Source organism: Bos javanicus, chromosome X (assembly GCF_032452875.1).
Source record: "Bos javanicus breed banteng chromosome X, ARS-OSU_banteng_1.0, whole genome shotgun sequence".
Lineage (NCBI taxonomy): Eukaryota > Metazoa > Chordata > Mammalia > Artiodactyla > Bovidae > Bos > Bos javanicus.
The window spans coordinates 38,984,691-39,010,630 of NC_083897.1; the positions used below are offsets into that span (position 1 = coordinate 38,984,691).

At 55.4% G+C, this 25,940-nt stretch overlaps 3 protein-coding genes across 9 annotated transcripts; all 3 read right to left on the bottom strand.

Annotated features, from left to right (window-relative positions):
- Positions 1-3,960: 3,960 nt before the first annotated feature.
- Positions 3,961-6,623, bottom strand: UBL4A (ubiquitin like 4A). 3 transcript variants are annotated; one of them, XR_009734908.1, is made up of 5 exons: positions 6,497-6,617; positions 6,238-6,343; positions 5,793-6,007; positions 5,401-5,685; positions 3,961-4,126 (listed from the first exon to the last, which is right to left on the bottom strand). XR_009734908.1 is itself a non-coding variant. In XM_061409061.1 (5 exons), exons 1-5 carry the CDS (start codon positions 6,542-6,544, stop codon positions 4,015-4,017), a joined length of 588 nt encoding a protein of 195 aa, XP_061265045.1. In that variant the 5' UTR covers positions 6,545-6,623; the 3' UTR covers positions 3,961-4,014. The 3 variants fall into 3 exon arrangements, 2 of the variants coding, with proteins under 2 accessions (XP_061265045.1, XP_061265046.1); XM_061409061.1 differs by having other exon boundaries at positions 5,579-5,685; positions 6,497-6,623; XM_061409062.1 differs by having other exon boundaries at positions 3,961-5,685.
- Positions 6,624-7,193: 570 nt separating this feature from the next.
- SLC10A3 (solute carrier family 10 member 3) lies at positions 7,194-11,124 on the bottom strand. Of its 4 annotated transcripts, none has more exons than XM_061409051.1 (2): positions 11,048-11,124; positions 7,194-9,007 (listed from the first exon to the last, which is right to left on the bottom strand). In XM_061409051.1, the coding sequence occupies exon 2, from the start codon at positions 8,867-8,869 to the stop codon at positions 7,436-7,438; it is 1,434 nt and encodes a 477-aa protein (XP_061265035.1). In that variant the 5' UTR covers positions 8,870-9,007; positions 11,048-11,124; the 3' UTR covers positions 7,194-7,435. The 4 variants fall into 4 exon arrangements, with proteins under 4 accessions (XP_061265035.1, XP_061265033.1, XP_061265032.1 ...); XM_061409049.1 differs by lacking the exon at positions 11,048-11,124 and adding an exon at positions 10,886-10,992; XM_061409048.1 differs by lacking the exon at positions 11,048-11,124 and adding an exon at positions 10,233-10,952.
- Positions 11,125-15,323: 4,199 nt separating this feature from the next.
- On the bottom strand, positions 15,324-23,657 carry FAM3A (FAM3 metabolism regulating signaling molecule A). Of its 2 annotated transcripts, XM_061409064.1 has the most exons (10): positions 23,573-23,657; positions 23,167-23,239; positions 21,159-21,266; positions 20,550-20,573; positions 18,343-18,466; positions 18,199-18,257; positions 17,750-17,800; positions 17,089-17,173; positions 16,886-17,012; positions 15,324-15,958 (listed from the first exon to the last, which is right to left on the bottom strand). In XM_061409064.1, the coding sequence occupies exons 2-10, from the start codon at positions 23,177-23,179 to the stop codon at positions 15,863-15,865; spliced, it is 687 nt and encodes a 228-aa protein (XP_061265048.1). In that variant the 5' UTR covers positions 23,180-23,239; positions 23,573-23,657; the 3' UTR covers positions 15,324-15,862. The 2 variants fall into 2 exon arrangements, with proteins under 2 accessions (XP_061265048.1, XP_061265049.1); XM_061409065.1 differs by lacking the exon at positions 23,573-23,657 and having other exon boundaries at positions 23,097-23,173.
- Positions 23,658-25,940: the final 2,283 nt, after the last annotated feature.

Below are 25,940 nucleotides of genomic sequence, written 5' to 3' on the forward strand. Positions count from 1 at the left end.
AATTTTCCACAGTTTATTGTGATCCACACAGTCAAAGGCTTTGGCATAGTCAATAAAGCAGAAATAGATGTTTTTCTGGAACTCTCTTGCTTTTTTGATGATCCAGCGGATGTTGGCAATTTGCTCTCTGATTCCTCTGCCTTTTCTAAAACCAGCTTGAACATCTGGAAGTTCACGGTTCACATATTGCTGAAGCCTGGCTTGGAGAATTTTGAGCATTACTTTACTAGCGTGTGAGATGAGTGTTTGAGCATTCTTTAGCATTGCCTTTCTTTGGGATTGGAATGAAAACCGACCTTTTCCAGTTCTGTGGCCACTGATGAGTTTTCCAAATTTGCTGGCATATTGAGTGCAGCACTTTCACAGCATCATCTTTCAGGATTTGAAATAGCTCAACTGGAATTCCATCACCTCCACTAGCTTTGTTCGTAGTGATGCTTTCTAAGGCCCACTGGACTTCACATTCCAGGATATCTGGCTCTAGGTGAGTGATCACACCATCATGATTATCTTGGTCGTGAAGATCTGTTTTGTACAGTTCTTCTGTGTATTCTTGTCACCTCTTCTTAATATCTTCTGCTTCTGTTAGGTCCATACCATTTCTGTCCTTTATCGAGCCCATCTTTTCATGAAATGTTCCCTTGGTATCTCTAATTTTCTTGAAGAGATCTCTAGTCTTTCCCATTCTGTTGTTTTCCTCTATTTCTTTGCATTGATCACTGAAGAAGGCTTTCTTATCTCTTCTTGCTATTCTTTGGAACTCTGCATTCAGATGCTTATATCTTTCCTTTTCTCCTTTGCTTTTCCCTTCTCTTCTTTTCACAGCTATTTGTAAGGCCTCCCCAGACAGCCATTTTGCTTTTTTTGCATTTCTTTTCCATGAGGATGGTCTTGATCCCTGTCTCCTGTACAATGTCACGAACCTCATTCCATAGTTCATCAGGCACTCTGTCTATCAGATCTAGGCCCTTAAATCTATTTCTCACTTCCACTGTATAATCATAAGGGATTTGGTTTAGGTCATACCTGAATGGTCTAGTGGTTTTCCCTACTTTCTTCAATTTCAGTCTGAATTTGGCAATAAGGAGTTCATGATCTGAGCCACAGTCAGGTCTCAGTCTTGTTTTTGTTGACTGTATAGAGCTTCTCCAATTATTAAAAAAAAAAAAAAAAAGATTGCCTAGTTTTGTCCAGTGAAAGTCTAGAAGCAATGACACTCCAGTAGCAAAGAATGTTCCCTGTACCCAGAACTTGGTTCTCAACACCAGTCTCCACTAAAAGGAACCAGAGCTCCTTGGAGAAATGGAAGATTCTAGGTATGGGTCAGGGAAAAATACAAGAGGAGCCTGGAGCACCTTGTAGTGTCAGAAAGGAAGGATATGTTTGAAAAGGAAAAGGATGGGGCATGTTAAAGAGACGTGGGAGCCAACTGGAAAGAACCAAAGCTAGAACAATTTCAGCACCCAAAAGATTATTAAACCTTTTGGAGAGGAGGCACCAGGGAAGGTAATATATAGGCAGACATTATGTATATATTTCAATCTGGAGGGGATGCACACATGGGTGTATTCACTTTGAAATTCTGTTGAGCTGTATGTTGATGATTTATGCCCATTACTGTATGCATGCTACAATGCAGTAAAAACTGTCCCCAAAATGACACTTAGACAACTTAGATTCTAAGTTGTTGAATAAAAAAAGTGTCCACCATCACAACTAAGAAAAGACAGCAGGGACAAGGGAAAGCTCTTTGTAGAGAAATGCCAATTAATAATTGTAGAAAGCAAGAAAGCACAAGAAAATCAACATTTTGCAGCCACCAGTGCAATTCATCCAGTTGAACTGATCCAAATGGGGAGCATCCTTGGGTGGTAAGACCATGAGATGAAGGTTGTTGGGAAAGAGAAAGTCCCTGGGTCTCAAGGTATCACCCAGATAACTTGTGTGTTAGGAAGGGAGAAGGCAGCTTTACCAGGGAGAGACTGAATGATCACACTGAGCCTCCCTCACACTGCGTGGGGAGGGACACAGCCTGCCCTGGGTGGCCGCTCTCCTCAGAAGGCCTAAGCTGAATCTAACCAGCAAGGAGGGAGGCAAATCCAGATCCTGGGACTTGCTATGAGGCCAGTGTCCTGGACTCTTCCAAAAGCATTGCTGCCTGATGGCACGTGGACAAGGGAGAGTTAGGAGAGGCGAAGGTGGCCTCCCACTTCCTGTCATCAAAAGCCTGACCCAGTGGTGTTGCCTTTCACCTTGGGCACATTCTTTCCCAGCTGAGCCACCAGGGAAGCCCAAGAATACTGGAGTGTGTAGCCTGTCCCTTCTCCAGCAGATCTTCCCGATCTAAGAACTTAACCGGGGTCTCCTGCATTGCAGGCGGATCCTTTACCAATTGAACTATCAGGGAAGCCCAGAGCTAGGGGAAGTAGAAGGAAAAGTTGGAGAGGGCAGGCAGAAGAGGTGGCCCGGGGCAGGTCCCCAGTAGCTCCAGGAGGCCGCTCTGGCTCGGCCCTGGAAGGGGACAGGGGGACAGGAGTGAGCAGGCTTTCCAAGGCCCAGGGCACAGAGGCTGCCATGGCCTTCGCACCTCCTGCTGGCAGGGCCTGACCCATCCTGAGCAGCACTTGTCAGACCTACTGGACTTGGCAAGGCTGGCTTTTTTCCAGGCCTGTGTGGAAAGCAATGTGCCAGCAAATTGTGCACACAGCTGATCTTTGCCTGGGCGTTTTCCAGCTCAGTGAGCTCCACCCCAAAGGAAACACTGCTTTCCTCTGAGCCTGCCCCTCTGTCAGTGTGCCCATGGCAAGTGGCACCACAGGCATCTTATTCCAGGTGCTGGACCGTTGCTGTCTGTGGCCACTTCAGCTGGGCGTTTCACTCGCCCTGCCATCTCCTAGTGGGGCTGTTTCAAGGACCCTCCATGAGGAGGAGAGTGGTTTCAGGCCAGGGGATGGGGGGTAATGCGAGGGGTCAGTGCCCACCTCTGGGGCAGACACTTGGCTCAAGGGGCACAGTGCTGGCCATAAACATTCCAGCCCCTGTGGAAAGATATTGCAGCATTTGGAGCCTGCAGGGTACATGGGGCCACACCCCCTCCCAGAAACTAAGGAAAAAGGCAGGGCACAGCCCGTGGCCATTCTATCCTCTAGCGATAGCACAAGGCCTAGACCAGAGCCTCCGTGGCCCCTTCCCACCTGGGCCTCCCATCTCTCATCCCAGCACCTCTTCCCTGTCTCCCCCCTCCACCCCTGTAGCTACACACTCCTGCCCAGACAAGCTTCTGGAACCGGGGGTCTCCAGTCACTGGCAAGACCTTTCCTCCTCTCCACCATGCAGCAGCTTCTTGCCCTAAAACATCGCCAATGACCTTCTTGTTAGCTTGAGAGGAGGCTGCCCTCTCTTTTGCTTCTTGGCAGCACTAGACACTCTGCACCCTGGCTGGAGGGGCCTTCCTGGCCTCTGACACCAAGCTCTCCCTGTGGCCTTGCATCTGTGGAGGCGCCTTGGCCTCTGTAGTTTCTCCAGTTGGTGAAGTCCCCCCCAGGTCCAGTGCTCTCCCCTTTCTTCAGTCATGCTCTCTGGGAAGTAATTTCATGCATCCTTGCAGTGTCTGGGACATTGTGTCCGCAGGCCCTCCGGAATGTCGTGGAAAGCTGCACAGGGCTGCGGAATCGGCCCGTTGGTCCTGTCATCAAGGCACCTGCTATACACCCAGGAGACACCACTCCTGTCTCCATGGGCAGTCTGAGTTCCTCAATGACTTCCTGCACCCAGCAGATGGCTCCTAGCCACTACAGGGTCATCACTGCCCAGTCAGGAGGCACATAAGACTCACCAGCTGTCTCTTGTGTCTGTTGACAAGACTACATCAGCCCTCCCTGAGGACCCGGCCTTCCTGAGAGTTGCCCTCTCCCTTCCACAGCCCACCCAAGCCCCTGACAAAATGATGGAGGCACCCAGTTCTGAGCATCCAAAAGGGACAACGTTTATTTGTTGGGGCAGCTGAGAAGGAAGCTATGCTAGAGGACGGGAAGGTGCTCCATGCTGGCTGTGACCGAGGGGTTCGGTGGAAGCTGCAGGCAGCCATCTTCTGATCCTGAGGTAGAGGCCTGGGATGAAGCAGACACTGCAGAGTGCAGAGGGGAGGTAGGAAGAAACTGGGTATTTGGGGAAATCGTTTATCTGCTGCCAATACCCCTGGACTTTTACAAACCAATTCCAATTCGCAAACCAATACCTTTCCTTTATTGCTTAAACCAATATCCTGTAATGGTTAAATCAATGATGGGGAAACCAAAAGCAGTTCAGCTAATAGAGTTCCTTTCAGGTTAAAGTCTCACATGCACCTCTAGTGTGACTGAAAAGGTCAATATAAAATTTCCTGACTGCAAAGAAATGAGAGCGTAGGGAAGTCTATCACATGGGCCCTGCGGCAGTGCATGCCCAGCTCCTGGGTGGAACCATGGACTTCCACCTGCTCTTCAAAGCCTTTGGCCCTCAAGCCACTGTCCGTCCTCCCGACCTGGGGACCCAGCACTTACCCCATGAGGCTCAGGCCAGAGGGTGGCCCAGATGCCCTCCTCCAAGGAGCAGGTGCCTAGATGATCTCTACGGCCCACCCACCAGCTTCTGCCCCCACCCAGGTTCCCTCTCAGTGAGTGGTGTACACAGTGGGAGGCCCTGTCCACATGTGGCAGAGGATGGGCAAAGGGTACAGGGGCCTGCTCGAGTCACCTCAAGACTGTCACCTGTCATCTCTAAAGGTCATGGACCACTTGTGTCTGGAGGAGACAAGCAGAAGGGGGTGCCCAGAGAAAAGCTGTGACACTAAGGGCCAGGACATTCCGTCTTTGGGCCACGCTTGGCCTTCACTCAGCATTTGGCCTCAGTTTGTATCTGGGACACAGGGGTAGGATGCCTACAGACTCCTGAACCCAGGTTTTGGAGCTAAAGGAAACTGAGAGAGTCTCAAGAGCAGCCCTCACTGGGCAGAGTCGAATGCTGGGGACCAACGAGGCACAGGGACTTGCCTAGGGTCACTCCTCAGAGCCGGGTGACATCCTAGACTCCCCAGCCCACCTTCCCTTTGAGTGCATACTGGTTGCAGCTTCTAAGGGGGCCCAAGGCTGGCCGTCACCTGACCTCTTGCCAATGCTGGACCTGCCAAGGATGAGGTGACAGGATTGGGCATCAGGGGCTAGCTGCTTCCCCTTCCAGGCCTGGAAAAGGTATTGCTCGAGGGTTTCTCCTCAGTGGGCTAAACCTGGAATGTCCATGGCCACCCCTCAGAACCCATTTGAACGACCCTTTTCTCCCTCTCACCCTGAAGCACTTCTGGAAGCTAGCTGGACTCAGAATCTGGCTCCTTGCCTTGCCCGCTAGGAGCCTCGGCTGTCTCACCTTTTGTGCAACATGTGGGAGCCAATGAGTGGGGCCTGGCACCTAACATGAGCCAGATACAGGTACCCGGGTACCCGCCAGGCAGTATTATGAGTCAAGTTGCAATACAAGAAGACATTTAATGCTACATGCAGCTTGTGGCCTGGCCAGGCTCCTCCCCACACTCCGAGAATCCTACTTGGAGAACCCCTTCTCCATAGCTTCAGTCGCTTCGGGGTGCAGGAAGCGGCCAGCCAAGCGTTCAATGTCATCCAGCGTCAGGCGGCTCAGGGACCGCTCATAATCCTGAAGAGAGAAAACCAGAAGGATTCAGGGGTGCGGCTTGGGGCGGGGGGCCCGCTGGGACAGAGGCAGGTGGGCAGGACGCAGAGGTCCTGGGCCACGCTTCTCACCCTCTGGAGTTGATCCAGGACTCTGCTGGCATCGGCGGCGCTGAAGTGCTGGGCCAGAACTCTGGAAATGAGCGTCCAGGCGGCGGGCTGTGGGGCCGGGGCCTCGGCCGTTTTCCGCGCGGTGCTTTCTTCCAGCAACACCTTCTCCAGAGGTTTGACCACTAGGTTGAGCTTGGAATTCGGCCCGATGCTGTAATCGGAGAGTCTTTTCCCATCTGTCAGAGAGAGAGAGAAACTGATGGAGCTGTGGCCCACGGTCGCACTGCCCACGGCGCTGCGAGGCCTCGGGGAGCCCAGGCGAAGCGCTGCGGTGGCCTCCCGGGGTGGGGGTGGGGGGTCACCTAGCCAGAGCCCCCTCCACCTACACTGCTGCCCGGGCCTGGGCTGGACGCCCCGTCCCCTGGCTTCCCGCGGGTCTCCCCCGGAGTCCCCTCTCCCTGGTTACCTGCCAGGGCCTTGCCCTTGAACAGCAGCCGCTGCTGGCGGACCGGGATGTTCAGCTTCTCGGAGACCAGATGTTTCAGCGTGGACACCAGCTCGTCCTCCGACACCTGTCCCGGCCGAGAAAGGTGGGCGGGGGGTGAGGCCGCGGCCCGCGCGGAGGGCGGCTCTCCCGAGGTGGCCAGCCCGCCGGGTCCGTCCCCGCCCGCGGCTCGATCCCGCACCGGCGGGGCTGACCGCGCAACCCAGCCCAGCGATGCTACCTGAAGGCTGCACTCGCGGCCCTGGAGTGCCTTCACCGTCAGCTGCATGGCGGCCGCCGAGGCGTCCACTCGGGCCGGCGCGCACCTCAACGGCCCGCCGCCGCGCGCCGCCGCCCCGGGCGCGCGCCGGAACCGCCCGCCGCCGCCGGAAGCCTCGCGAGGGGCGCGCCCGGCGTCGCGGCCCCTCCCCGCGGCGTCGCAGGCCCCTCCCCCCATAACCTGGACGGTCCTCCGCGGACCCCGGGGCGACGGAACTCGGAAGCCCGCGGAGAGGGGAAAAAGGTGGAGGGACGAGCTGGGCCCGGGGAGACGGCGGGCCGGGAGTTCGCGCGCCACCGCCCGCGGGCAGAGCAGGTCAACGCTGATGCCCGTTCCATCCCCTGCCTCTCAGGAGCCCGCAGAAGGCCCGGCTCTGCCGAGCCCGCTTCGCCACCCGCCGGCCTCCTTTTTAGTCCACCTGTGGAAAAGCAACTGAGCTTGGGATCTGGCCGGGGAGTCAGGCCTCTGTCCTTCCCACTGCTCCTTCTAGAACAGATACACAGCTCTGAGGTGATGCAGGGGCGAGGAGGGCTAAATCTGGCCAGAGGTCACTCTGTCGCCCAAGCCAGCCCTCCACCCTGGCCCACGCCTACCTAGCCACACCACATCTTTCCTTCCCCGACCCGCAGGCCTCAGAGGGCAAAGACAGCAAGGGACCCAAGCTTGCTTCTGTTTTATTGAAATATATTTTCTGGGCAGTGCCCGTCTACAGAATTCAGCATGGCCTCTTTGGCACTGAAAGCTGGAGAATAAAAAACGAGTAAAAAAAATAAGCCTGGGTTTTTTTTTCTGAGTGCATAGTGCATGAGAACTAAAGGCCTTTGGTACACAAGAATGGTGGGGACAGTTGGTGGAGGTTGGGGGCTAGGGGTGCCTGGTGAAAGCTTGACCCAGGGGGCCTCAGGGAACGGCGCACACGCTGCTATAGATAAAGTGGCCAATTACTAAGGCCAGCATCTCCGAGGTGCCGCTAAGTGCCACAAGGAAAGGGGCCTGGGAGGCGTAGTCAGCCTGGAGGCGGCGGAGGGACAGCTGCAGCATGGCCAAGGCCAGCAGGCTGTTCTGCACCCCAACCTCGATGCTGACAGTCCGCCGCTGTGCCACTGGCAGCTTCAGGCACGTGGCCAGGCCGTAGCCCACCAGGAGGCCGACCAGGGGCACCGTGAAGCCCACCAACACGATGGGCAGCCTGACGCCTGCCAGGATGAAGACCCCCATGCGGTAGGCCAGGAAGAGGCCACCCAGGAGCAGCACAAAGCTGAAGGGCTTGATGACATGTAGCAGCAGCTGCGAGAACTTGGGGAGCTTGGACTTGATTACCACGCCTGCTGCAATGGGGATGGCAATGAACAGCAGGGTCCCCAGGATCTTGGAAACGGGCACATGGAGTGTTTCATGGATGCTGAGCAGGCGACTGTAGATGGCTGAGGACAGCGGCAGGAAGCCAGTGGCAGCCACCGTTGAGATGAAAGTCATAGAGATGGCCAGAGTGACGTCCCCTCCAAGGAGGAGGCTGAAGAGGTAGCTCCCCCCGCCGCCGGGCGACGAGCAAGTGATGATGAGGCCCAGAGCCAGGGCCTTGGGCAGCATGAAGACCTTAGCCATCAGAAAAGCATAGAAGGGCATGACTAGAAACTGGCCCAGAAGGCCGAGCAGCATGGGCTGGGGGTTCTGCAAGAGCCCCTTCAGCACCTCGAGCTCCACTTTGCACCCAAATGAACACTTATTGACGAAGATAAGAGGCAGGAGCAAGTAGAGGATTGGGTTCTCTGAGAAGTGGACTAGGTCAGTGCCGAGGGTGATGGGGGTATCTTCAGCTGGTGAGACCTTGATGCAGAAATCTCTCCGTTCCTCGATCAGCCTGGGCGGGGCCTCACGGGGGTCCGTGAGCTGGATGTGGAGTGGGGCTATCCCAGGCAGGCCCGAGCGGATGCTTACCACGAAGCTGCCGCCGCTGCCCAAGGCTATAGAACTCACATTCTTGATGGTCAGCACCTCTGGGTCCAGGGAGGTGACCCTCAGCATGGGGCTGGGTCCCGTCCCATTGCCCTGGCCTGGGTACTGGCTTGTGATCACAATGATGCCCTCGCTCTCTTCTGGGAACTCAAACTCCATCACAGAGCCATCTCCAATGCTCAGGTAGCGGCCCCTGGTCAGAGGCATGGGATGGCCCAGAGCTGGGCTGAGACTGGCACTGGCTGTTCCCCGGGCCCCCCACAGCAGGCTGACAAGCAGCAGGGTGGCTCTGAGCATGCTTTGGGGGCCCATGCAACCAGTGCCCCCTTCTGGGCCAGGCCACTGCAGGGAGTGGCCTTCACCACTCCTAAACACCATGGCTCCTTCCCAAGGGTGGGGTGCACAGGCCCTCTGTGGCTTAGGAGACCAGCCTTGCTGGTGCTGTTTGGTGGTCCTGAGAAGGGTCCATGGGCGAGGTCTGGTGCTGGGCTGCCTTTCTTGATGGTAGAGCTCTTTCTGAGAAGAGAAGGGACATGGTGGTGGCTGTTGAGGGTGAGCAGCTGTGAGCCCAGGAGCATGACCGAGAAGCCCACTGGTGGGAGACTCAGCAGGGTCCCTTTTTGCAAGCCTGGGGATGGAAAGGGAATGCCTAGTGCTGGCCCTTGAGTGCCATTTGGGTATCCCTTCCCCAGTCACAACTGCCTCAAACTTCCCCAGAAGGGCCAGCGACAGGTATGACTTTGCCTTCAGCCTGCTGATTGGGGCTGATTTCCACAATTCAGAGATGGCCTGACAACAGGGGATCAGCCATGATCAGCCACCAGGGAGAGACAGCCCCAATCTTGTCACCACTAGCCTGTGCCGCACTTGCTTTGAGGCACAGTTGCGGCAGTACCACAACCAGGAGGAAATCTCTGCAGGACAGCCCAGGGATGCCCAGGAAGCAGGCCCGATGACAGCAAGCCAGCTCACGGCATCTGAGTGTCATCTGACCAGCAGAGAGCAGCCGGCAAAGTGGTGTGGGCAGCGGGTGACCCCGGGGCCAAAGGCCCCATGTGCTGGTGTTCACCACTGCTATGTGAATGGTGGTGCTGTGTGTGGCCATCTGGCCTACCTACCTGCTGACAGGGGCAAGATGTAGGTTCTGGGAGGAAGCAGGTCCCCCTCTCCCCAGGGAAGTTGCCAGAAGGGGCAGCAGAAAGGGATCAGATAGGCCCACGTGTCTACTGAGAGGTTTCTCCCCTTTCTGTCAGAGCTCTCACTCCCCTGGCAGGCCCAAAATTGGAGCTCCTAGAGCCACTGTGCCATCTGAGAGGCTCTGCTCAGAGTTCAGGGACTCCTCTCATGCCCACGTGGACCCCTACCAGAGCCTAGAACTACCCTTGAGGAGTGTTTCTAGAGGGATGGGCTGCCTCAAGGGGAAAGAAGGACGTTTGCCTCTTTCCACTTCTCAATTTGGGCAGCCCACACCCTACTCTCCTGCAGGAACTGGGGCAACCAAGATGAGGACACAGTAATTCTTCATCCTTACTGTTGACTGACTCATGCCTGGCATTGTCCGAGTCTTGGAAGAGGCCCCTGTGTCTCTAGATCCTATCGGGGATAGTCTCATTTGAGACTGGAGAGCAGTGGAAGTAGGTGGTGGAGGGCTGGTTCAGCAGAAGGCTCATCCCTGGGAAAGTCATCCTCTACCACCCTGGGATGCCATAGCCTCTCCTGGCTTGGCATTTGGGTTACTTACCCTGGAGGCCTTGATTCAGCCTTGGGTCCCACCGCTGAAGAGGGAGGCAGGAAAACCAGAGGGAGCAGGAGAAGTACAGTGGAGGGGACTCACAGGGAAGAAACGAAGGCACCTGGGACTGAAGCCACCGGTCTGGTGTGAACCAGTTCAGAAGGCAGAGGAGGTGAATGGCCATGCACCCCGTCGTTCCAGTACCACTGGTGGCTTTGAGTCACTGTGTGGGGGATCTGGCCCAGATCCCACCATTTCTTCTTGAGGTGCCAGGAGAGTTTGGGCAGATACGCCCCAAGACGAGGGAGGGAACCCCGGGTCAGCAGCTTTTCCCACACTGGCCGAGTGTTCGGTGTCGGTGCAGTTGGCAGTGTTGACCCGGGGCTCCTCCCTACCTGGGAGTCCGGAAGTAGTCGGACAGGGCAGATCAGAGCTCGGGCAGAAATTGGGGAGGGAGAGGGGGAGGAGCGCCCTGCAGCCGGCAGGCCGACGATACGCCCGGGCGGCCCCGGGATCCCTCACGCCACTCCCGGTCCCCGCGGCTGCACGAACGCCCGGCGGCGAGCCTTCTCCGCGGCGCCCGGCCGCCACAGCAAGCAAGGGAGGAAACTGGCCGGAGCCAGAGCCGCCTTCCGCCCGCCCTTCTGGCCTGAGGCTCTCACCTGCCTCGGCGGCCCGGAAACTCGGCGCGGGAGCCAGCGCCTGCCGGGCCGGCGGACGCCCACGAGCACTGCCAGCCGGGGCTCCGCCCCGAGCCCGACAAAGCACCGCCTCCGCCTCCGCCCCACGCTTCCGCCCCGCCTACCCCACGGCGGCCCCCTTACCTCTCACCGTCGGGGCGGGCCTAGACCGGATGTGACGTAACATGGGAGCGACGAGTCTGCGCGCGCGCGCGCGCCGGTCTGGCTGCCTTCCGGGTCGTGGTGGGTCGGTGCTGGGTGCTATCTCGTGTGGCTAGTGAGACGCGTATACCAGTCTTCTGTGGTCGCTGCCGGGGCGACCCGCACCGGTAGGCATCCCAGTCCTTCCCAACCACGCTGCGACCTCTAGGGGCAGTGGGACGCATGCTTAGCCCTTATCCAAGCTAGGACGCCCGGGAGCTGCTGCTTAGTGGTGGGACCCGGGAATCAGGGTTTCTGTCACGTGCCTTCTCTGGGCTCTAGCCCTGTGGCCAGAGGGCCGACTCTCACGGATCCAGACTCTGGGACCTAGTCTCGGCCATGTTCCACCTTCCTACGTTCAAGCAATGACCGAGCGCCTATTTCCACCCTGTGTAAGATCAGTGGATTTTTGAACGTTTCAAAACTATTTGGGGCCACCAGCAGGGTCCGGAGGTTTCAAAACTGGGGCCACCAGCAAGGTCCTAAGGTTTCACGGAGAAGGAGTGCAAACACATGGCATAAGGAACGGCAAAAAAGTGGTGAAGGTGTAGAACGTGGATGTGAGAAGACAGTGAACAAGTGTAGAATCAAAGGAGCTTTGTATGGTCCCAAAGGTTGCTGGGCAACCGCAGTCAGGGAGTGGGACAATAGCTACCCACTGTTCTGGAAGAACTTCTTGTCAGGGCTGTGATGGAGGCCAGTGGTGCCCAAAGTTGCAGGTTCTTGCCCCAAGAAGGTTTTTAAGACACATCGTAGAGAATGTCCAAAAAGACCTGTAGCATATCTATTTTTATTTATTTTCCCAATAAATAATAACTGTAATCATCTAAATAAAAACCTATTAATTTTAATTTAGCCTTATTTATTGAGAACTGTATTTGTGTATGTGTGTTATAAAGTTCAGATTAGTACATTCATGTGATGTGTAAGCAGATAGACACACATGGTGGGGGTGCACACTCAAGAGGGTTTATGTCAGTGATCAAGAAACATTCAGAGCTGTAGCTCTAGGCTGTTCTTTAGTCTCAGTTAAGACATAAGCCTTTTGTGTGTGTGTGGACTTAGTATCCCAGAAAGTCTGTACTGTCCCTCTCAAATGGGGTTGAGAGGTCCTGATGGAAGCAGGCTGGCACAGGTGAGAGGGCACATGTTAGGTTGAAGACTGCAAGTTTGCAAAGGAGCAGTGGTGCTGTCATTGTCTGAGGATGGGGTAAAAGTGGCCAGAGGGAGAAGGGGGATGGATCAGCTGAACATTGGGGATGGAAAACCTAAACAATGTGTTCACCCTTGAGGAACCCTTCGTTTTTCTATTCCCAACTGGATGAGAATTGGTGTCAGGGGTCAAGGAGAATAAATGTAGTTAGAAGGCTGCTCCCCGTTATCGTTAGTCTCTCCAGCCTTCCCTGAAAAGCCAGAGGGGGCTGGTGGGGTGTCTGATCTGAAGGAATTTGGAGGCCTTCCCTCCAGGAAAAAGGGGTGGCTAAATTAAAATCATGGGGTCACAAATAGTTGGACACGACTTAGTGACTGAACAACAACAACAAAAAAACAAGAATGTTTGTAGTTAGTTTTGAGGATTAATAATTTACCCCAGAAGAAGGAAGGTCTCTATGAGTCAGTCAAGGATATCTAGTTCCAAAGAAGTCATCTGGACCAAGAAAACAGATGGAACACATGATAGTTACAGCTAAAAGAACATCAGGGCACTTCAGATGGGAGACCCACCACCATCTCACTAACAGGGCACAGTGATGACCCTGAGAGGTGGACTTACCTCCTGCTCTCCACGCAGTGGCCTCCAGGAAGGCTGTGATAAATAAGCAGGCATGGAAGGCATATTCTATACAAGCATGAATATGGGATGCATTTGGTATTTACTGGGAAATGTGACAACTGGCGTTTTTACAAGCCCAGCTACAGGTTGTGGTGCCTGAGTTTTCTTTAGAGGGCCATCTCTCTTCCACTCTCGGTACACAGGTTTGCATGTAGAGGACCCCAATGCTGGCCTCTGAGGGTGCATGACACAGAGGTAGCCAATCAGAGCCACAAAGATTGAGGCAAAGATAAACCCATAATCCAATCTGGGCCAATGAGAGGTAGTTCCCTAGGGACTGGGAAGATGGGACTTCTTTCTTGCTGGGGTTGCTCCCCCTGCCTGGGAAGTCAGCACATTTGAAAAAGACATGAATACAAAAGAAAGGGGAGCCGACATATGAGAGCCCTGAGGACATAACTGGAGCTGGACTCACCCGTAGGCATTGGGGGTCTGTTACAGGAAAATTCAGCCTCCCTTTGCTATCGTGGCTTTATTTTCACATGTGCCAGTTGAGTTGGGACCCTGGCTCTTGTAACTGTAACTGAGGATGTCTTAACTCCTGAGGGTAGGCCTGGGGGACAAAACCCTGGTGGAGGAGGACCACTGGGTGTAAAAAGACGGCCCTCTACTTTGGGAAGTCTGGCAGGCTGCACACCACCCACTGTCAGCGTCCTGGCCTGTGTAGGGCCATGTGGGGGATAAAGCTGGCCTGCTGCTTCCATCTGTGTGAATCCAGCATAAGCAATGAAGGTCTGGGGCAGGTCAGCTGGCATAGTGGTTGATAAGAGGCACCTCCCAGCCTTGCAGTTCATCCCTTGACTAAGGTGCATTTCATTTCAGGCGAGTCACTAACTTTGTGGGGCCCTATTTAGCTGGCTTCTAACCTCCCAGCCCCAGGGAAGCTTTCCTAAGTATACCAGGGACCATTTTTCCTCTCTAAACAGGGGTCACAGCAGCACTTGCTCACTGGGGTTGCTGTGACGACTGAGCAGGGAATACATGCAGATGAATCACTGGCCACATGTTGATCCTTGTGGCAGCCCCAATGGATACATCCAGATCCATCAGACTATTCTCTCTACTTTGGAGGATGTTGGAAATGTCCATAATAGAAGGTTAAAAAAAGATGAATAACATAGATGATACTATAATGGTAAGTACTCAGTTATTGCATCTTCCCTTGTAGCTCACTTGGTAAAGAATCTGCCTGCAATGCAGGAAACCTGGGTTTGATTTCCTGGGTCAGAAAGATTCGCTGGAGAAGGAAATGGCAACCCACTCCAGTATCCTTGCCTGGAGAATCCCATGGACAGAGGAGCCTAGCAGGCTATAGTCCATGGGGTCAGAAGAGTCAGACATGACTTAGTGACTCAACCATCACTTGTTGTTATGAACACTTGTCAAACAGAGTGCACGACACCAAGAGGGAACCCCAAAGTCCACCCTGGGTTTTGGGTGGTGATGATGTTTCAGTGGAGGCTGGGTATAAGGGAACTCTGGACTTTCTGCTCAACTTTGCTGGGAACCTAAAACTCTAAAAAACAAAGTCAATGTAAAAACGAAAACATCTCAAGTTCTTGGCACGGGATCAGGCTGGTCTTCAGCTCGTGTGATCACCATCTCCCAGGCAAGAAATTCAGGCTGCCCTCACGTCTGCAACTCCCTGACCCTTTATGGCTGTGATTGTGGCCCCACAGCCACAGCCTCTCCTCCTGGGCCATCCCAGGACTCTCTCTCTTCTGTGCCTCCTTAAATACCTTCATTTTCTGATGATGCACTCACACTCTGGCAGCACTTAACCCCTCGAGGGGGACTCAAACGTCCACTGCCCTCCACCACGGTACCTTCAACGTGACCTGGCTGGTGCCCAACTGATTCCTCTACCTGGGAAGTCCAAACTGCCTTCCCTCCTTTTCCTGACACCAGGCCATTTCTGTGCCACTTTGTATACTTTTCCAGCAAAACTCCTTATCGTTTCTTGCTGGTTCTCACCCAATGCAGGGAAATAGAGCTGTGATCTCTGAGAAGTGCCAAATAGCCTCCCTACCTTGATCTCTCGTGCCCTGATTTCAAAGGGATCTAAAGCTGAGTGCTGCGGGGAGACGTACCAGCTCTTGAGGGAGCCGGGGCAGGAGGGGGAAGCCTCCTGGGTTGATTTGAATCCCCACTCCTATCCCTACAGGCCTGTGTCCGAGGGATTCAGCCAGTTTCCAGCAGCCAGAATCAGCTTTCCAGGCAAGGCTACAGGGATGCCCACTGGGCAGAGGGGCCTGTGGATGACATGCACCCTGGAGACACAGGCCACTACAAAGGGTGTGGAGGCGAGTCGGTTGAGCCTCGGGGACATGTCCCTCCCCCAGGACACCAACACCCCTGACTCACCCCGCTGAACACACTTCATCCTATTGGGGGCCACCAGTTTATTAAGAGGTCATGGAGAAGGCAGGCCCTCTGACAAACCACAGGGGCGACCACCTGCCACTCCATCAGGCCGCAACTTCAGCACGCAGCTGGCCCGGCTCCAAGGTGGCCGCCCCTCCCTGGAGGTGGCCAGGTGGCCCAGCACGACAAATCATGCTGGAAACAGGCCTGGCCCATGGAGCTGCGAGGCACTCTGTGATGCAGAGGTTCTGGAAGGTGCCCAAACCTTCTAGGTAGCCACTACCAAACCTGGGGCTGCAGGTGCTTGGGACTCGCCTGGTTGGGGGTTGACTAGGGGAGCAGCTTTCGGAAAAGGAGACAGGTACCTTGGGGTTCCCCCCAGACACAAAGTGCAATGGGTCCGCTGGGCAGCCCCCACTACTGGTCACTGTCTGGTCGCTGGTCACCACCTCAAAGCCCTGACGTGCTGGGCGTGGGGTCGGGGCCTCAGCCCTGTGCTGGCGCCTCGTCAGGGGCTGGGCACACGCAGTCTTGCTCAGTTTCATCTGCGAGCCTGGCCCCTAGCTGGCTGCGGGCCTCCTGGGAATGCAGCCCTCCATTTCCAGCGCCTCGGGCCAGCCTTCATACTTATTGGTGTGCTTGCTATTCTTCATGTGCTGTGGGATAGAAGAAGGCATGGACTCATCCTCAGCCACCGGGGCCAGACAGACCCTCCATCCTCTTGGGCTGGGGTCAACCAAGTGGGCATTCTCTGGGCACCCAGCCCCGTCTGCCAGTGCCTCAGTGTTTTCAGCTAAAGATGGTGGCAGCTGTCCCCTTACAGCTGGAGGGGGTCAGGTTCTCAGAACTCTGGTGGGCCTGGCCCATGCTGGGAAGGGAAGGACGGGGTGTGTCCCAGCCCCCACCTCGCCCACAGGGAGCCCATGAAAGCTGTGCCAAGAGTGAGGCCCAAAGGGACATTTCTTGTCTGGGAGTCAAGCTGCTTTTTTGGCAGCTGGAGCCTTCCAGAAACCACTGGAATGGCCTGTTTGCCTTGCCCTGTTGCGGGGAGCAGGGTTTGGGGGCAGGGGGCCTCCCAATGAGGGCAGCTGGGGAGCAGGTTAAACTGGGGTCCTGGGTTTGGCAGGGATGGGACATCACTGAGAATCTTTTGGGGGTGGGGGTGGTGCTGTACCACGTGGCATGAGGGGTCTCAGTTCCCTGACCAAGGATAGAACCCATGCCCCTTGCCCCTTGCCCCTGGCAGTGGAAGCATGGAATCTTAACCAAACGACTGACAAGATGTCTGGCAAGCATCTTGAAGATGTATAGCAGGGAGGTGTCTTAACTGTGACTCTTGCTCATGTGAAAGCTTTGCCATTCAAAGGTTCTTTAGGGGGAAATCCAGACAAGAGAGAGAAGATCAAAGTTACTGCCCTCCTCGTGCAGAGCCAGGACCACCATGGGGTGGGGGGCAGGTGTGCTGGGCAGAATTCAGGGAAGGCTGTGGCATGAACAGAAGGGGACCTTGGAGGATGCAGGCCAGAGGGGCGGGCAGACTGCCCTGGGCCAGGCAGTGGGGGTTCCAGGCTTTGTGTCCATACCTGCTCAAAGGGGCTCTTATTCTGCACACCCTTGGCCCCCACAAACACCCAGCTGTCCCGGAAGGCCAGGTCCTTGACGTTCTTGCTGCCCAGATCACTGAAAAGCTTCCGAGTCTCTTCATTCATCCTGCCGCACAGAAGGAAAAGAGGTGAGCTGTGACCCTAGATGGATGAGGCCTCGGCCGGCCTCGGCCATCACTTACTTGGTGGCTGGGTCGTCGTAGGAAGCCACAAACACTAGGGTGCCTTCGTGAAGCGGCCGGATGAACTTCAGCAGGTCGTTGACATCTGGGGGGACAGGTCCCATGGAGCACTGGCCACCTCTGAGCACCCCTCCCTCACCAACCCGTTCTCCAAACGAGGAAATTAAAGCAGGGAGTGAGTGGGCCAGGGATTCATGCCAAGCCAGTCGCCAAATGAGTTTAGGAACCAAATAAGAAGAAATAGAAGAGTTTAGGAAACAAGTAAGGAAAGAAAGAAAAAGGGAAGTCGCTCAGTCATGGCCGACTCTTTGCGACCCCATGGACTGTCGCCCACCAGGTTCCTCCGTCCATGGGATTTCTCCAGGCAAGGGTACTGGAGTGGATTGCCATTTCCCTTATCCAGGGGATCTTCCCGACCTAGGGATTGAACCCAGGTCTCCCACATTGCAGGCAGATGCTTTACCATCTGAGCTACCAGGGAATCCCAGAAAACAAGAAGCCAGGGCCAAAGCTCTGATTGTACACCGGTCCTTCTCCCCACCTTTTCTGAAGGTGAGGGAGCACTTGAGCTGCCCGGGAGAACCTAGAGGGAACAGCGTTCAGGGCAAAGGAGCTGTCATTCCACCCACAGTCAGAAAGTAGTAGTGGCAGCCTGACTCACCTCCTGCCCACATGTCGAAGGCACGGGCCTCGATGAGGTCTCCATTTACCCCTGGGTAGGGGGAAGAATTGGGCGCTGCTGCAGGAGCTGCCAGAGTGATGCCACCCGGAGCCCCCAGATCAGCAGCCCTTCCAGAAGCTCCCCCCAATACCCCCAACATGTGAATGCCTACCACCGTGCTGCTGGTTCACATGCCAGGACACACCCAAAGCTGCCAGGCATTGGCAGCCCTCCAGGGGCTCCCCAGGCAGCAGCCTCCCATCCCTGGAAAGTTCGAGATCTTCACTGCTACCCTGCTCTTGTCCATCGGGTCACTTCTGTGGAACCTTCAGCTCCCACACGCTGCCCCCTACCACCCCAGGCCCCCCGGGAATTCCCGGAGTGGGCATGTGGACAGAGGGTGGCAGGCTGCCAATCGGCTTTGCATCTCTGCTCCATGGGGAACTCACCATTCACCAGGGCAATGTTCAGTCCCCGGCCCACGTTGTCCTTGACACTGCTCATGAGCCTGGAAGCGGGTCAAAGCTTTCCAATGGCCCATCAACGGCATGCAGCCCCTGCTTCCCTCCCTGCCCCCATCCCAAGAGGCTCACATCCTGTCTTCCAGGCAGATCTTGGGTCCAATGACGTTGGCAGCACCGCTGACCACACGGAAGGCCAGATGCTCCTCGGGGCACGGCTGGGGCAGACCACATTTGTACTTCCTGGCTCGCGGCTCTGTGGGGACAACCAGCGTGACTCCTGGGCCTGGCCCTGGGGGCACTGGACACCTGAGAGGGGGTGGTCAGGCCCAGCCCATAGGGACGAATGAGTGATCACAGACCAGGGGACTGGCGTGCAGAGGAGACATGGCTCAGGTTGAGGTCAGGGACCCTCAGGGAGGCTCTTTGGCCACTGGTGGGAGAACAGAGGATAGTAGGAGAGCCGCCAGGAGGATGGTGTGTTACGAGGTGAATTGTGTTCCCACAGAAGAGGCTCTGAAACCCTAGGACCTCAAAACGTGACCTTCAGTGGAAACAGGGTTACTGACATTATAATTCATTTAGAGGCGATCACCCTGGAATAGGGTGGGCCCTAAATCTAATGACTGGAGAAGGAAATGGCCACCCGCTACAGTACTCTTGCCTGGAAAATCCCATGGACAGAGGAGCCTGGCAGGCTACAGTCCATGGGGTCACGAAGAGTTAGACACGACTGAACAACTTCACTAATCACCTTAAATCTAATGATGTGTGGTCTTAGAAGACAGAAGACACAGACGTGGAGGAGAAGGCCATGTGAAAATGGGCGCTGAGACAGAAGGGATGAAATCACAAGCCAGGGGCCACCTGGGGCTACCAGAAGCTGGAAGATGCCAGAAGGAGCCTCCCCTGGAGCCTCTGGGATGAGAGTAGCCTTTCAGTACCTAGATCTCAGACTTGGAGCTTCTGGAACAGAAAGAATATCCTTCTACTGTTTAAGCCACCCAGTTTCTGCCACTTTGGTATGGCCACCCCAGGAAATGGATACAGAGTTTGAGACCAGGAAGTGGGGTGCTACTGTAATAAATCCCCCAAAATGTGGAAATGGCTTTCCAACCGGGTAATGGGTAGAGGCTGTAGGATTCTGAGGTACTTCTTAGAAAAGGTCTAGATTGCCTTGAAGAGACTGTTAGTAGACATACAGCCATTGGAGGTAATTCTGCTAAGGGCTCAGAAAGAAGAGAGAACAGTAGAGAAAGCTTCTACCCTCATGGAGAAATCACACATCACTGTGCCCAGAATGTCACTAGAAATGTGAATGCTAAAGGTGCTTCTGGTAAGCTCTCAGACAGAAATGAGGAATGTGTTCTGGGACACTGGCCAAAAGGCCACCCTTGTCATCAGGTGGCAAGGAACTTGGCCAAATTGTGTTCTAGTGTTTTGTGGAAGGTACAACTCGTGAAGGCTGAACTTGGAGATTTCTAAGCAGAGTGTTGAGGATTTCTCCTTGTCGCTCACAATAACATGGGAGGGAAGACAGGCCAGTTAAGCATGAAAGAACCAGAATGTGAAGGTCTGGAAAATTCTCAGCCTAACCATATTGCAAAAAAAAAAAAAAAAATGAGAGGGGCAGGTTCAGGAGACAACACCCAGGGTGTGGCTGGACAACTGTTTGTTAAGAGCTAGACGGGTGACTTGTAGACCCACTCAGCTGTGTCAGCAGAAGCCAGGAGAGAGAGATGACGTTATCCAGGAATGATCTGGAGGACTCTCTTGTCTATAGCTTAGACCCTCATGAATTCCAAAGGAGATAAACAAGGTTTTTTGAGACTTGTATACAAGTAGGAACATTTCCAGGCTGGACTGAGAGAGACAGACAAAGGATGGAAGGGAGGAAGGAGAATTCCAAGGGCAGGTCAATAGTTGCAGAGGCCACAGTTGGCTTGGACCCAAAGGGAGGGTAAGATCGCCCCCTATATTCTAGAGCCCCACCAACCTTCACCCCCTCAAAGGCCCAGGGATTCTTCTTAGGCTTTGAAATGTAATGGATCTGCCCTGCTGGGATTTGGACTTGCTTGAGACTGATGACCTCTTTATTCCTTACAATTCCTCCCTTTCAGAATGGCAATATCCATCCTATGCCTGGCCCCCTAGGTATTCTGGAAGGAGGTAACTTGTTCTCTGGACTCCCAGCATGCAAGCAGTTCCAGTGGGCTATAGTATGGGGAGGGGTAAATGGAGAAGAGAAACCCTAGTGGGCTGGGTACAAGCACAGCTGTCACAAAGGTGGTCAGAGGGGTAGGTACACTGCAGGAGCCGTGAGGTGAGAGGAACCTTACCTGCAGTCACTGAGTTCTCTTGGCCTGTGGGTACAGAGAGTTGTTTCTGTTAGTAGGGCAGCCTGGTCCTGTACCAGGAAGTCAACATGGAGGACAAGCCAGGATCAGGGGCCAGGGGCTATGCCAGGCTGACCCTGGCACATACATTCCTGGGCGTCTAAACATTCACATGCAAAACTCTCTGTTTCAGGAAAGGGTAGATGGGACTTGTGAAAAGTCCTTAGAGATGAGGTGTCCCCAGCAAGAAGGGGTCGAGTTCCCTCCCCATCTCAGAACCCAGTGGAAAGCCTCCAGGGACCAACGAGGGCATCATCCCCAAGATTCAGCTGAAGCTCCCCTGCCCTCCCACTCAGGCCCCAGTGACTCCAACCGAACTGAATGGATTCTAATGAGTGGGGATTGGTGTGTCCAGCCAAAGCAACTGGGTGGTAAGGGTCAGGCTGTGGGGGACACCAAGAGGCAGACCAGCGAGGACAGCTCCCGGTGTCCTGCCAGGAGGAAACAGACAAACCAGACCGCTGCCAGACCCGTCCTGAGCCTCAGCCCGCAGGTACGGTTGCCTGCCGCCAGCGACCCTTGTAGCAGGGTGAGGGAAAGTCCCACACTCACTGGCGAAGAGTTGCTGGATCCAAGGAAAGCCAAGGCCACTGAGGAGGATGCTGACTACAATCCAGGTGACAGCCACGGTGATGACCAGGGCCATGATGCGAAGGGGGCCTGGAGGCAGGACAGACATGAGAGAGGCCACCTCTGAGGGCAGCGAGCTCCCGGACGACCCCAGGCCTTCTCAAGAGCGGATCTCCTCATCCGCTGGGGAGGAAGGGATGGGAGAACAGGAGTGGGGGGTACCTGTGGCCGCCCACCAGGCACGAGAAGCGGATCAGCTCCTGGTGGGTGAAGGAGGAAAGGCCGCTGCACCTGGAAGGCTCTTGGCTTGGTTCTCCCTGGCGTTGTGGAGGGGCCTTCAGAGCCCCTGCTGGAGAGGGCTTTACCCACCTCCCATGCTGACAGAGGAGCCACCTAACCCCTGAGGTCCCCATGCATTTGAGTCCCCGCCACCCTGCCCCTCCCTTCTCCTGCAATGATGGAGGAGAAGGCTCTTACCCCTTTAGAAGGCCAGGCAGGCCTCCCTTCCCCTGCTGTGAGCTGGGTGCCCAGCTTTCCACCCTGGCTGGAGTTCTTGGAATAGCTCACTCTGTCTCACTCTTGGTCTTCTATAGTCAACATCTCCTGTCCTCTGAAGACGCAGGAGGACAGTCCTTGGGGATCACGTCCCCAGCTGGCCGCTGGCCTCCATCTGCTCCCTTCCCCTCCTCTCAGGCCCCTCCAGAGTCGCATATGCTGGTTCTTCCCTCCTTGCATAGACTTCCCTCCTGGTCCCTCTGTCTTCTGATCTCCTCCTCTCTGCCCGGGCCTCCATCAGCCCCGTAGGACAGCCTGTCGCCAAGGCCCCCAGCCTGGGACCTTCTTGGGGTCAGCACCCCGGGGTTACCTGTGGGCCCTCGTTGTCTCCAGGCTGAAGCCCTCCCACAGAAACCCTTCTGGGCTGGCACCCTGGAAGCCCATAGGATGCTCCTCACCCTTCTTGTCCTCTGAGACTCTGCCCTGAAGACCTGGGCTTGTCCTGGTTTCTGTCCCACATGGCCTTCTCACCTCCTTCCATGGACTCTTCCCAGATTATGTCAACCATTCTCCTTGTCCTTAACATTTATCTCTGGCTCTGTCCTGTCTTCTGAGCCATATCTATATAGCCAACTGCTACTTTACTATTTCTATTTGGATATTTCACAGGTGTCTCAAACTAAATATTAAAACAGAACTCATCTTCTCTATTCTACCCCAAATAAGCAAACTATTCTTCTGGTATTTTGTCTTTCAGCAAATGATCCCTCCATTCATACAGTGCAGCAAGTGAAAACACTGCAGAATGACACTGGGGAATCCCCAAATCCTGTGTCCATACCCTTCTCTCACTCTCCCCTCCTGCCTCAACTGTCTGTATAAGTGCCCTCCTCTGCTCCCAGCCTTGAACTGACATTCACAGAGCAGTGACTCTTATTTTCCCAGCCCAGCCCTGACCACTCTTGAGGCCACATCTTCCCAGCCAGTTCCTCATGGGCCAGCTTCCCTGGGATACATTCATAGTGCTGCAACCTTTTCCACTAGGAAGTCCACCCCAAAACTGATGGGACCCCAAGCCCACTTTGTCTCAACTGTCCAGGCAACAGCAGAACTGGCAGTGGGTTCCCATCTGAGCCCAGGGCCACTTTGATCAGCTTCTTGTCTAAGACCACCACATCTCCCTGTCCACCCAGCTGCTGCACTCCTTGGGGCGTCTCTCACATAGCTCTTTTTCCAAAGAGTGGCCAGTCACCCCGTTTGGGAGAAACAGACTATCATACCCCTCTTCTCACGACTGAAAGAGCTGGGAGCTGAAGTCCTCAGAAGTGAAAGGATTTGCTCAAGGTCATAGAATGAGTGTTTCTGCAAAACCCAACAAACCCAGTGGTCCCACCACTCCCGCCCTCCCCGCCCTTCCAGACAGACCTCTGGGCAGCTGGGCCTCCAGCCGAGTCTGCTTTCCAAGACTCTCCCTTTCACGGTGGAAGCCACCCACCTGCCAACCTCATGTCCACTTCTCTCGTTGGGCTGGGGCAGCCAGCAGGTGCAGCCTTTGGGGACCCTGCGCTCTGGGGAGGGGGGCAACAAAGCAGAACAAGCAGGTTTGGGTGGGGGTCAGGGACGACCTCTTGGTGGGCCCCAGTTATGGTGCGGGCGTTATCGGTGCGCCGATTTGCTGGTCTAAGTCCCTGGCCAGGCCCCTTGGGGACGTGGAGAGAAGCCCGGCTGGGACTGGAGGGGACGCGGGAACCAGGCGGGTCACGATCGAGCACCCGGGAGCCGCTGGGGCTGGGAAGTGGAAGTGGTTCTCCCAGATGCGGGTCCCTCCCGCGGGAGGCCCCCCCTCCCACCTCTCCGGGCATGGAGGCCGGCGACGCGGGCCGGGCCAGCCAGAGACTTGCCTGACGCTGCGGGGAGGGATGCGAGCCGGATCGAAGGCAGCGTCGTGAGGCCACCCGCCTCGCTCTACTTGGCGAGGCCAGGGAGCTGCGCGGGGCAGCTCGAGAGGCCCAGCAATGGCGACTTGGGGCGAGAGCACGGCCGCAGCTGCCACCGCCGTCACCGGCTAGCTCTGGGCAGCGGGCTACCGGGTAGGAGGGGCCCGAATTTGCCCCGCCCCCGACGCGCTCTCCGGCAGAGCCCCCGGGCCGGGCTCCGGGGGGAGGGGCCACGCTCGGTCCCGCCCCTGACGTCTCCTCTTGAGACTTCGCTCAGCGGGGAGAGCCCCGCCTTCCCAGGCTTTGAGGGCGGGGCTACGCTCCTGCCGGGCGCTCAGATCCGAACCCTACAAACGGGCGGCGGGATCCCGGGGCGTAATGAGAAATTCTTTCAACGTTTAAATCTGTACGTTTTCGTAACACGGAGTAACAGAGGCGTGTCCGGGGAAATAGCGGGATGCGATGATCCAGGAGCCAGCAGGCTCAGCCTTGAGCGGCCTCCCCGCTCACCAGTCTGTTTTCCAGAGAGCGGCACGCTCACACGCGCTTACTTCCTGCCTGCTCCCCCAGCCTCCTTCAGGAAGGCACCCCGGACACCGCCCGGGGCACCCTCATCACCGCCCCCCCGCCCCCGGGGCTGGGAGAGCTGGGGCCACCCTGTAGCCTGAACCCATTGGTCTGGGACGTCTGCAGCCCGGCGGCGTGAGAACCACTGAAACATCCATGCCCTTTGACCCAATGACCTCACTTATGGGAAAATTCCCTAAGGAAAGAACCAAAAATACCAGAGAAAGTTGATAGAGCTAGGCCGTGACAGAGCTCTGGTTAGCATCCAGGAACTTCTACAATGGCATCCACAACACTCCCCGCCCCCCCCTTCTCCCTACAAGATCAAGGTGATGTTTCAGGCCCCTGCTGCAGCTGTCAGCGATTAGTATTTGGGATCACATAGTACTGACTATTTGCTATCTGTAAGATCATGGCATCCGATCCCATCACTTCATGGCAAATAGATGGGGAAACAATGGAAACGGCGATAGACTTTATTTTCCTGGGCTCCAAAATCACTGCAAATGTTGACTGCAGCTATGAAATTCAAAGACGCTGGCTCCTTGGAAGAAAAGCTATCACAAACCTAGACTAGTATTAAAAAGCAGAGACATCACTTTGCCAGCAAAGGTCCATCTAGTCAAAGTTATGGTTTTTCCAGTAGTCACGTATGGATGTTAGAGTTGGACTATAAAAAAAGCCGAGCACCAAAGAATTGATGCTTTTGAACTGTGGTGCTGGAGAAGACTCTTGAGAGTCCCTTGGACTGCGGGGAGATCAAACCAGAAAATCCTAAAGGACATTAGTCCTAAATATTCATTGGAAGGACTGATGCTGAAGCTGAAGCTCCACTACTTTGGCCACCTGATGTGGAGAACTGACTCACTGGAAAAGACCCTGATGTTGGGACATTGAATGCAGGAGGATAAGGGGACAACAGAGGATGAGATGGTTGGATGGCATCACCGACTCAATGGAGTTTGAGCAACCTCCGGGAGATGGTGAAGGACAGGGAAACCTGGGATGCTGCAGTCCATGGGGTTGCAAAGAGTCAGATATGACTGACTGGACAACAACACCTGTCTGTGAGTACCAAGCCCTGGGCACCATGCCCTCCCTCAGTGGTCTTTCCTGCAATGCTGGGTGTTGTGGTGCCCAATAGATGAAGCTGGTGGCTGGTCCCTCCCTGGAGCTGCCAGCCAGGCACCAGGCAGCAGGGAGACTGCTAGTGCTTAGAGGACACTGTTTACGTCTTTCTCAGAGCAGACATTTTGGAAACGCTGGTTTAATGAGTCCTCCTGAGGGCCCAATGACACATTCATCAACCCCAGGGAAACCACACTGGTGCAGGGCCAGAGGCCCAGGACTCCTCCCCAGTCTTCTGTGCTTCAGTGGGCGGCTTTGTTTCTCTGGGAATATTTTTCGACGGGGACTTAAGAGAGGATGAGACCCTCGCAAGTCACGCGCCCCAGTGCAGAATGTCTCCTCTGGGCCCTCCTGCTCATCCGCAGGGCAGCTCCCACAGCCGCAGTGCTAGTTCCCGGTGTTTGCTTGGCTCCTCGTGCCAACTGTGGGCACCCAGAACCCGTGCTCTCAGCCAATCCCTCATTGCCTTCTCTGTGCAGACGCTGCATGCGGAGTTGTCAAGTGACAGGGCTCACGGGGACCTCTGTGCTCATGCCCTTGTGCTGGCATCTCCTGCCTCTACTCCCAAGTAGGCACCCGGAGCTGAGGTGACAGGTGCCTGTTCTTACATGGGACCTCTTGCCTGGACCCTAGATTA

Bases quoted from the DNA above. Each gene is read 5' to 3' on its own strand.
- UBL4A (XM_061409061.1), bottom strand. From the start codon at position 6,544: ATGCAGCTGACGGTGAAGGCACTCCAGGGCCGCGAGTGCAGCCTTCAG. The intron at 6,344-6,496 runs GTAGCATCGCTG...CGGCCGGGACAG, and splicing joins GCCGCGAGTGCAGCCTTCAG to GTGTCGGAGGACGAGCTGGT. The intron at 6,008-6,237 runs GTAACCAGGGAG...TCTCTCTGACAG, and splicing joins CAAGGGCAAGGCCCTGGCAG to ATGGGAAAAGACTCTCCGAT.
- SLC10A3 (XM_061409051.1), bottom strand. From the start codon at position 8,869: ATGGTGTTTAGGAGTGGTGAAGGCCACTCCCTGCAGTGGCCTGGCCCA.
- FAM3A (XM_061409064.1), bottom strand. The intron at 17,174-17,749 runs GTGAGTCAGGCT...CTGTCCCCCCAG, and splicing joins CTTCGACATGTGGGCAGGAG to ATGTCAACGACCTGCTGAAG. The intron at 17,013-17,088 runs GTAAGTGATGGC...TCTGTGCGGCAG, and splicing joins TACGACGACCCAGCCACCAA to GATGAATGAAGAGACTCGGA.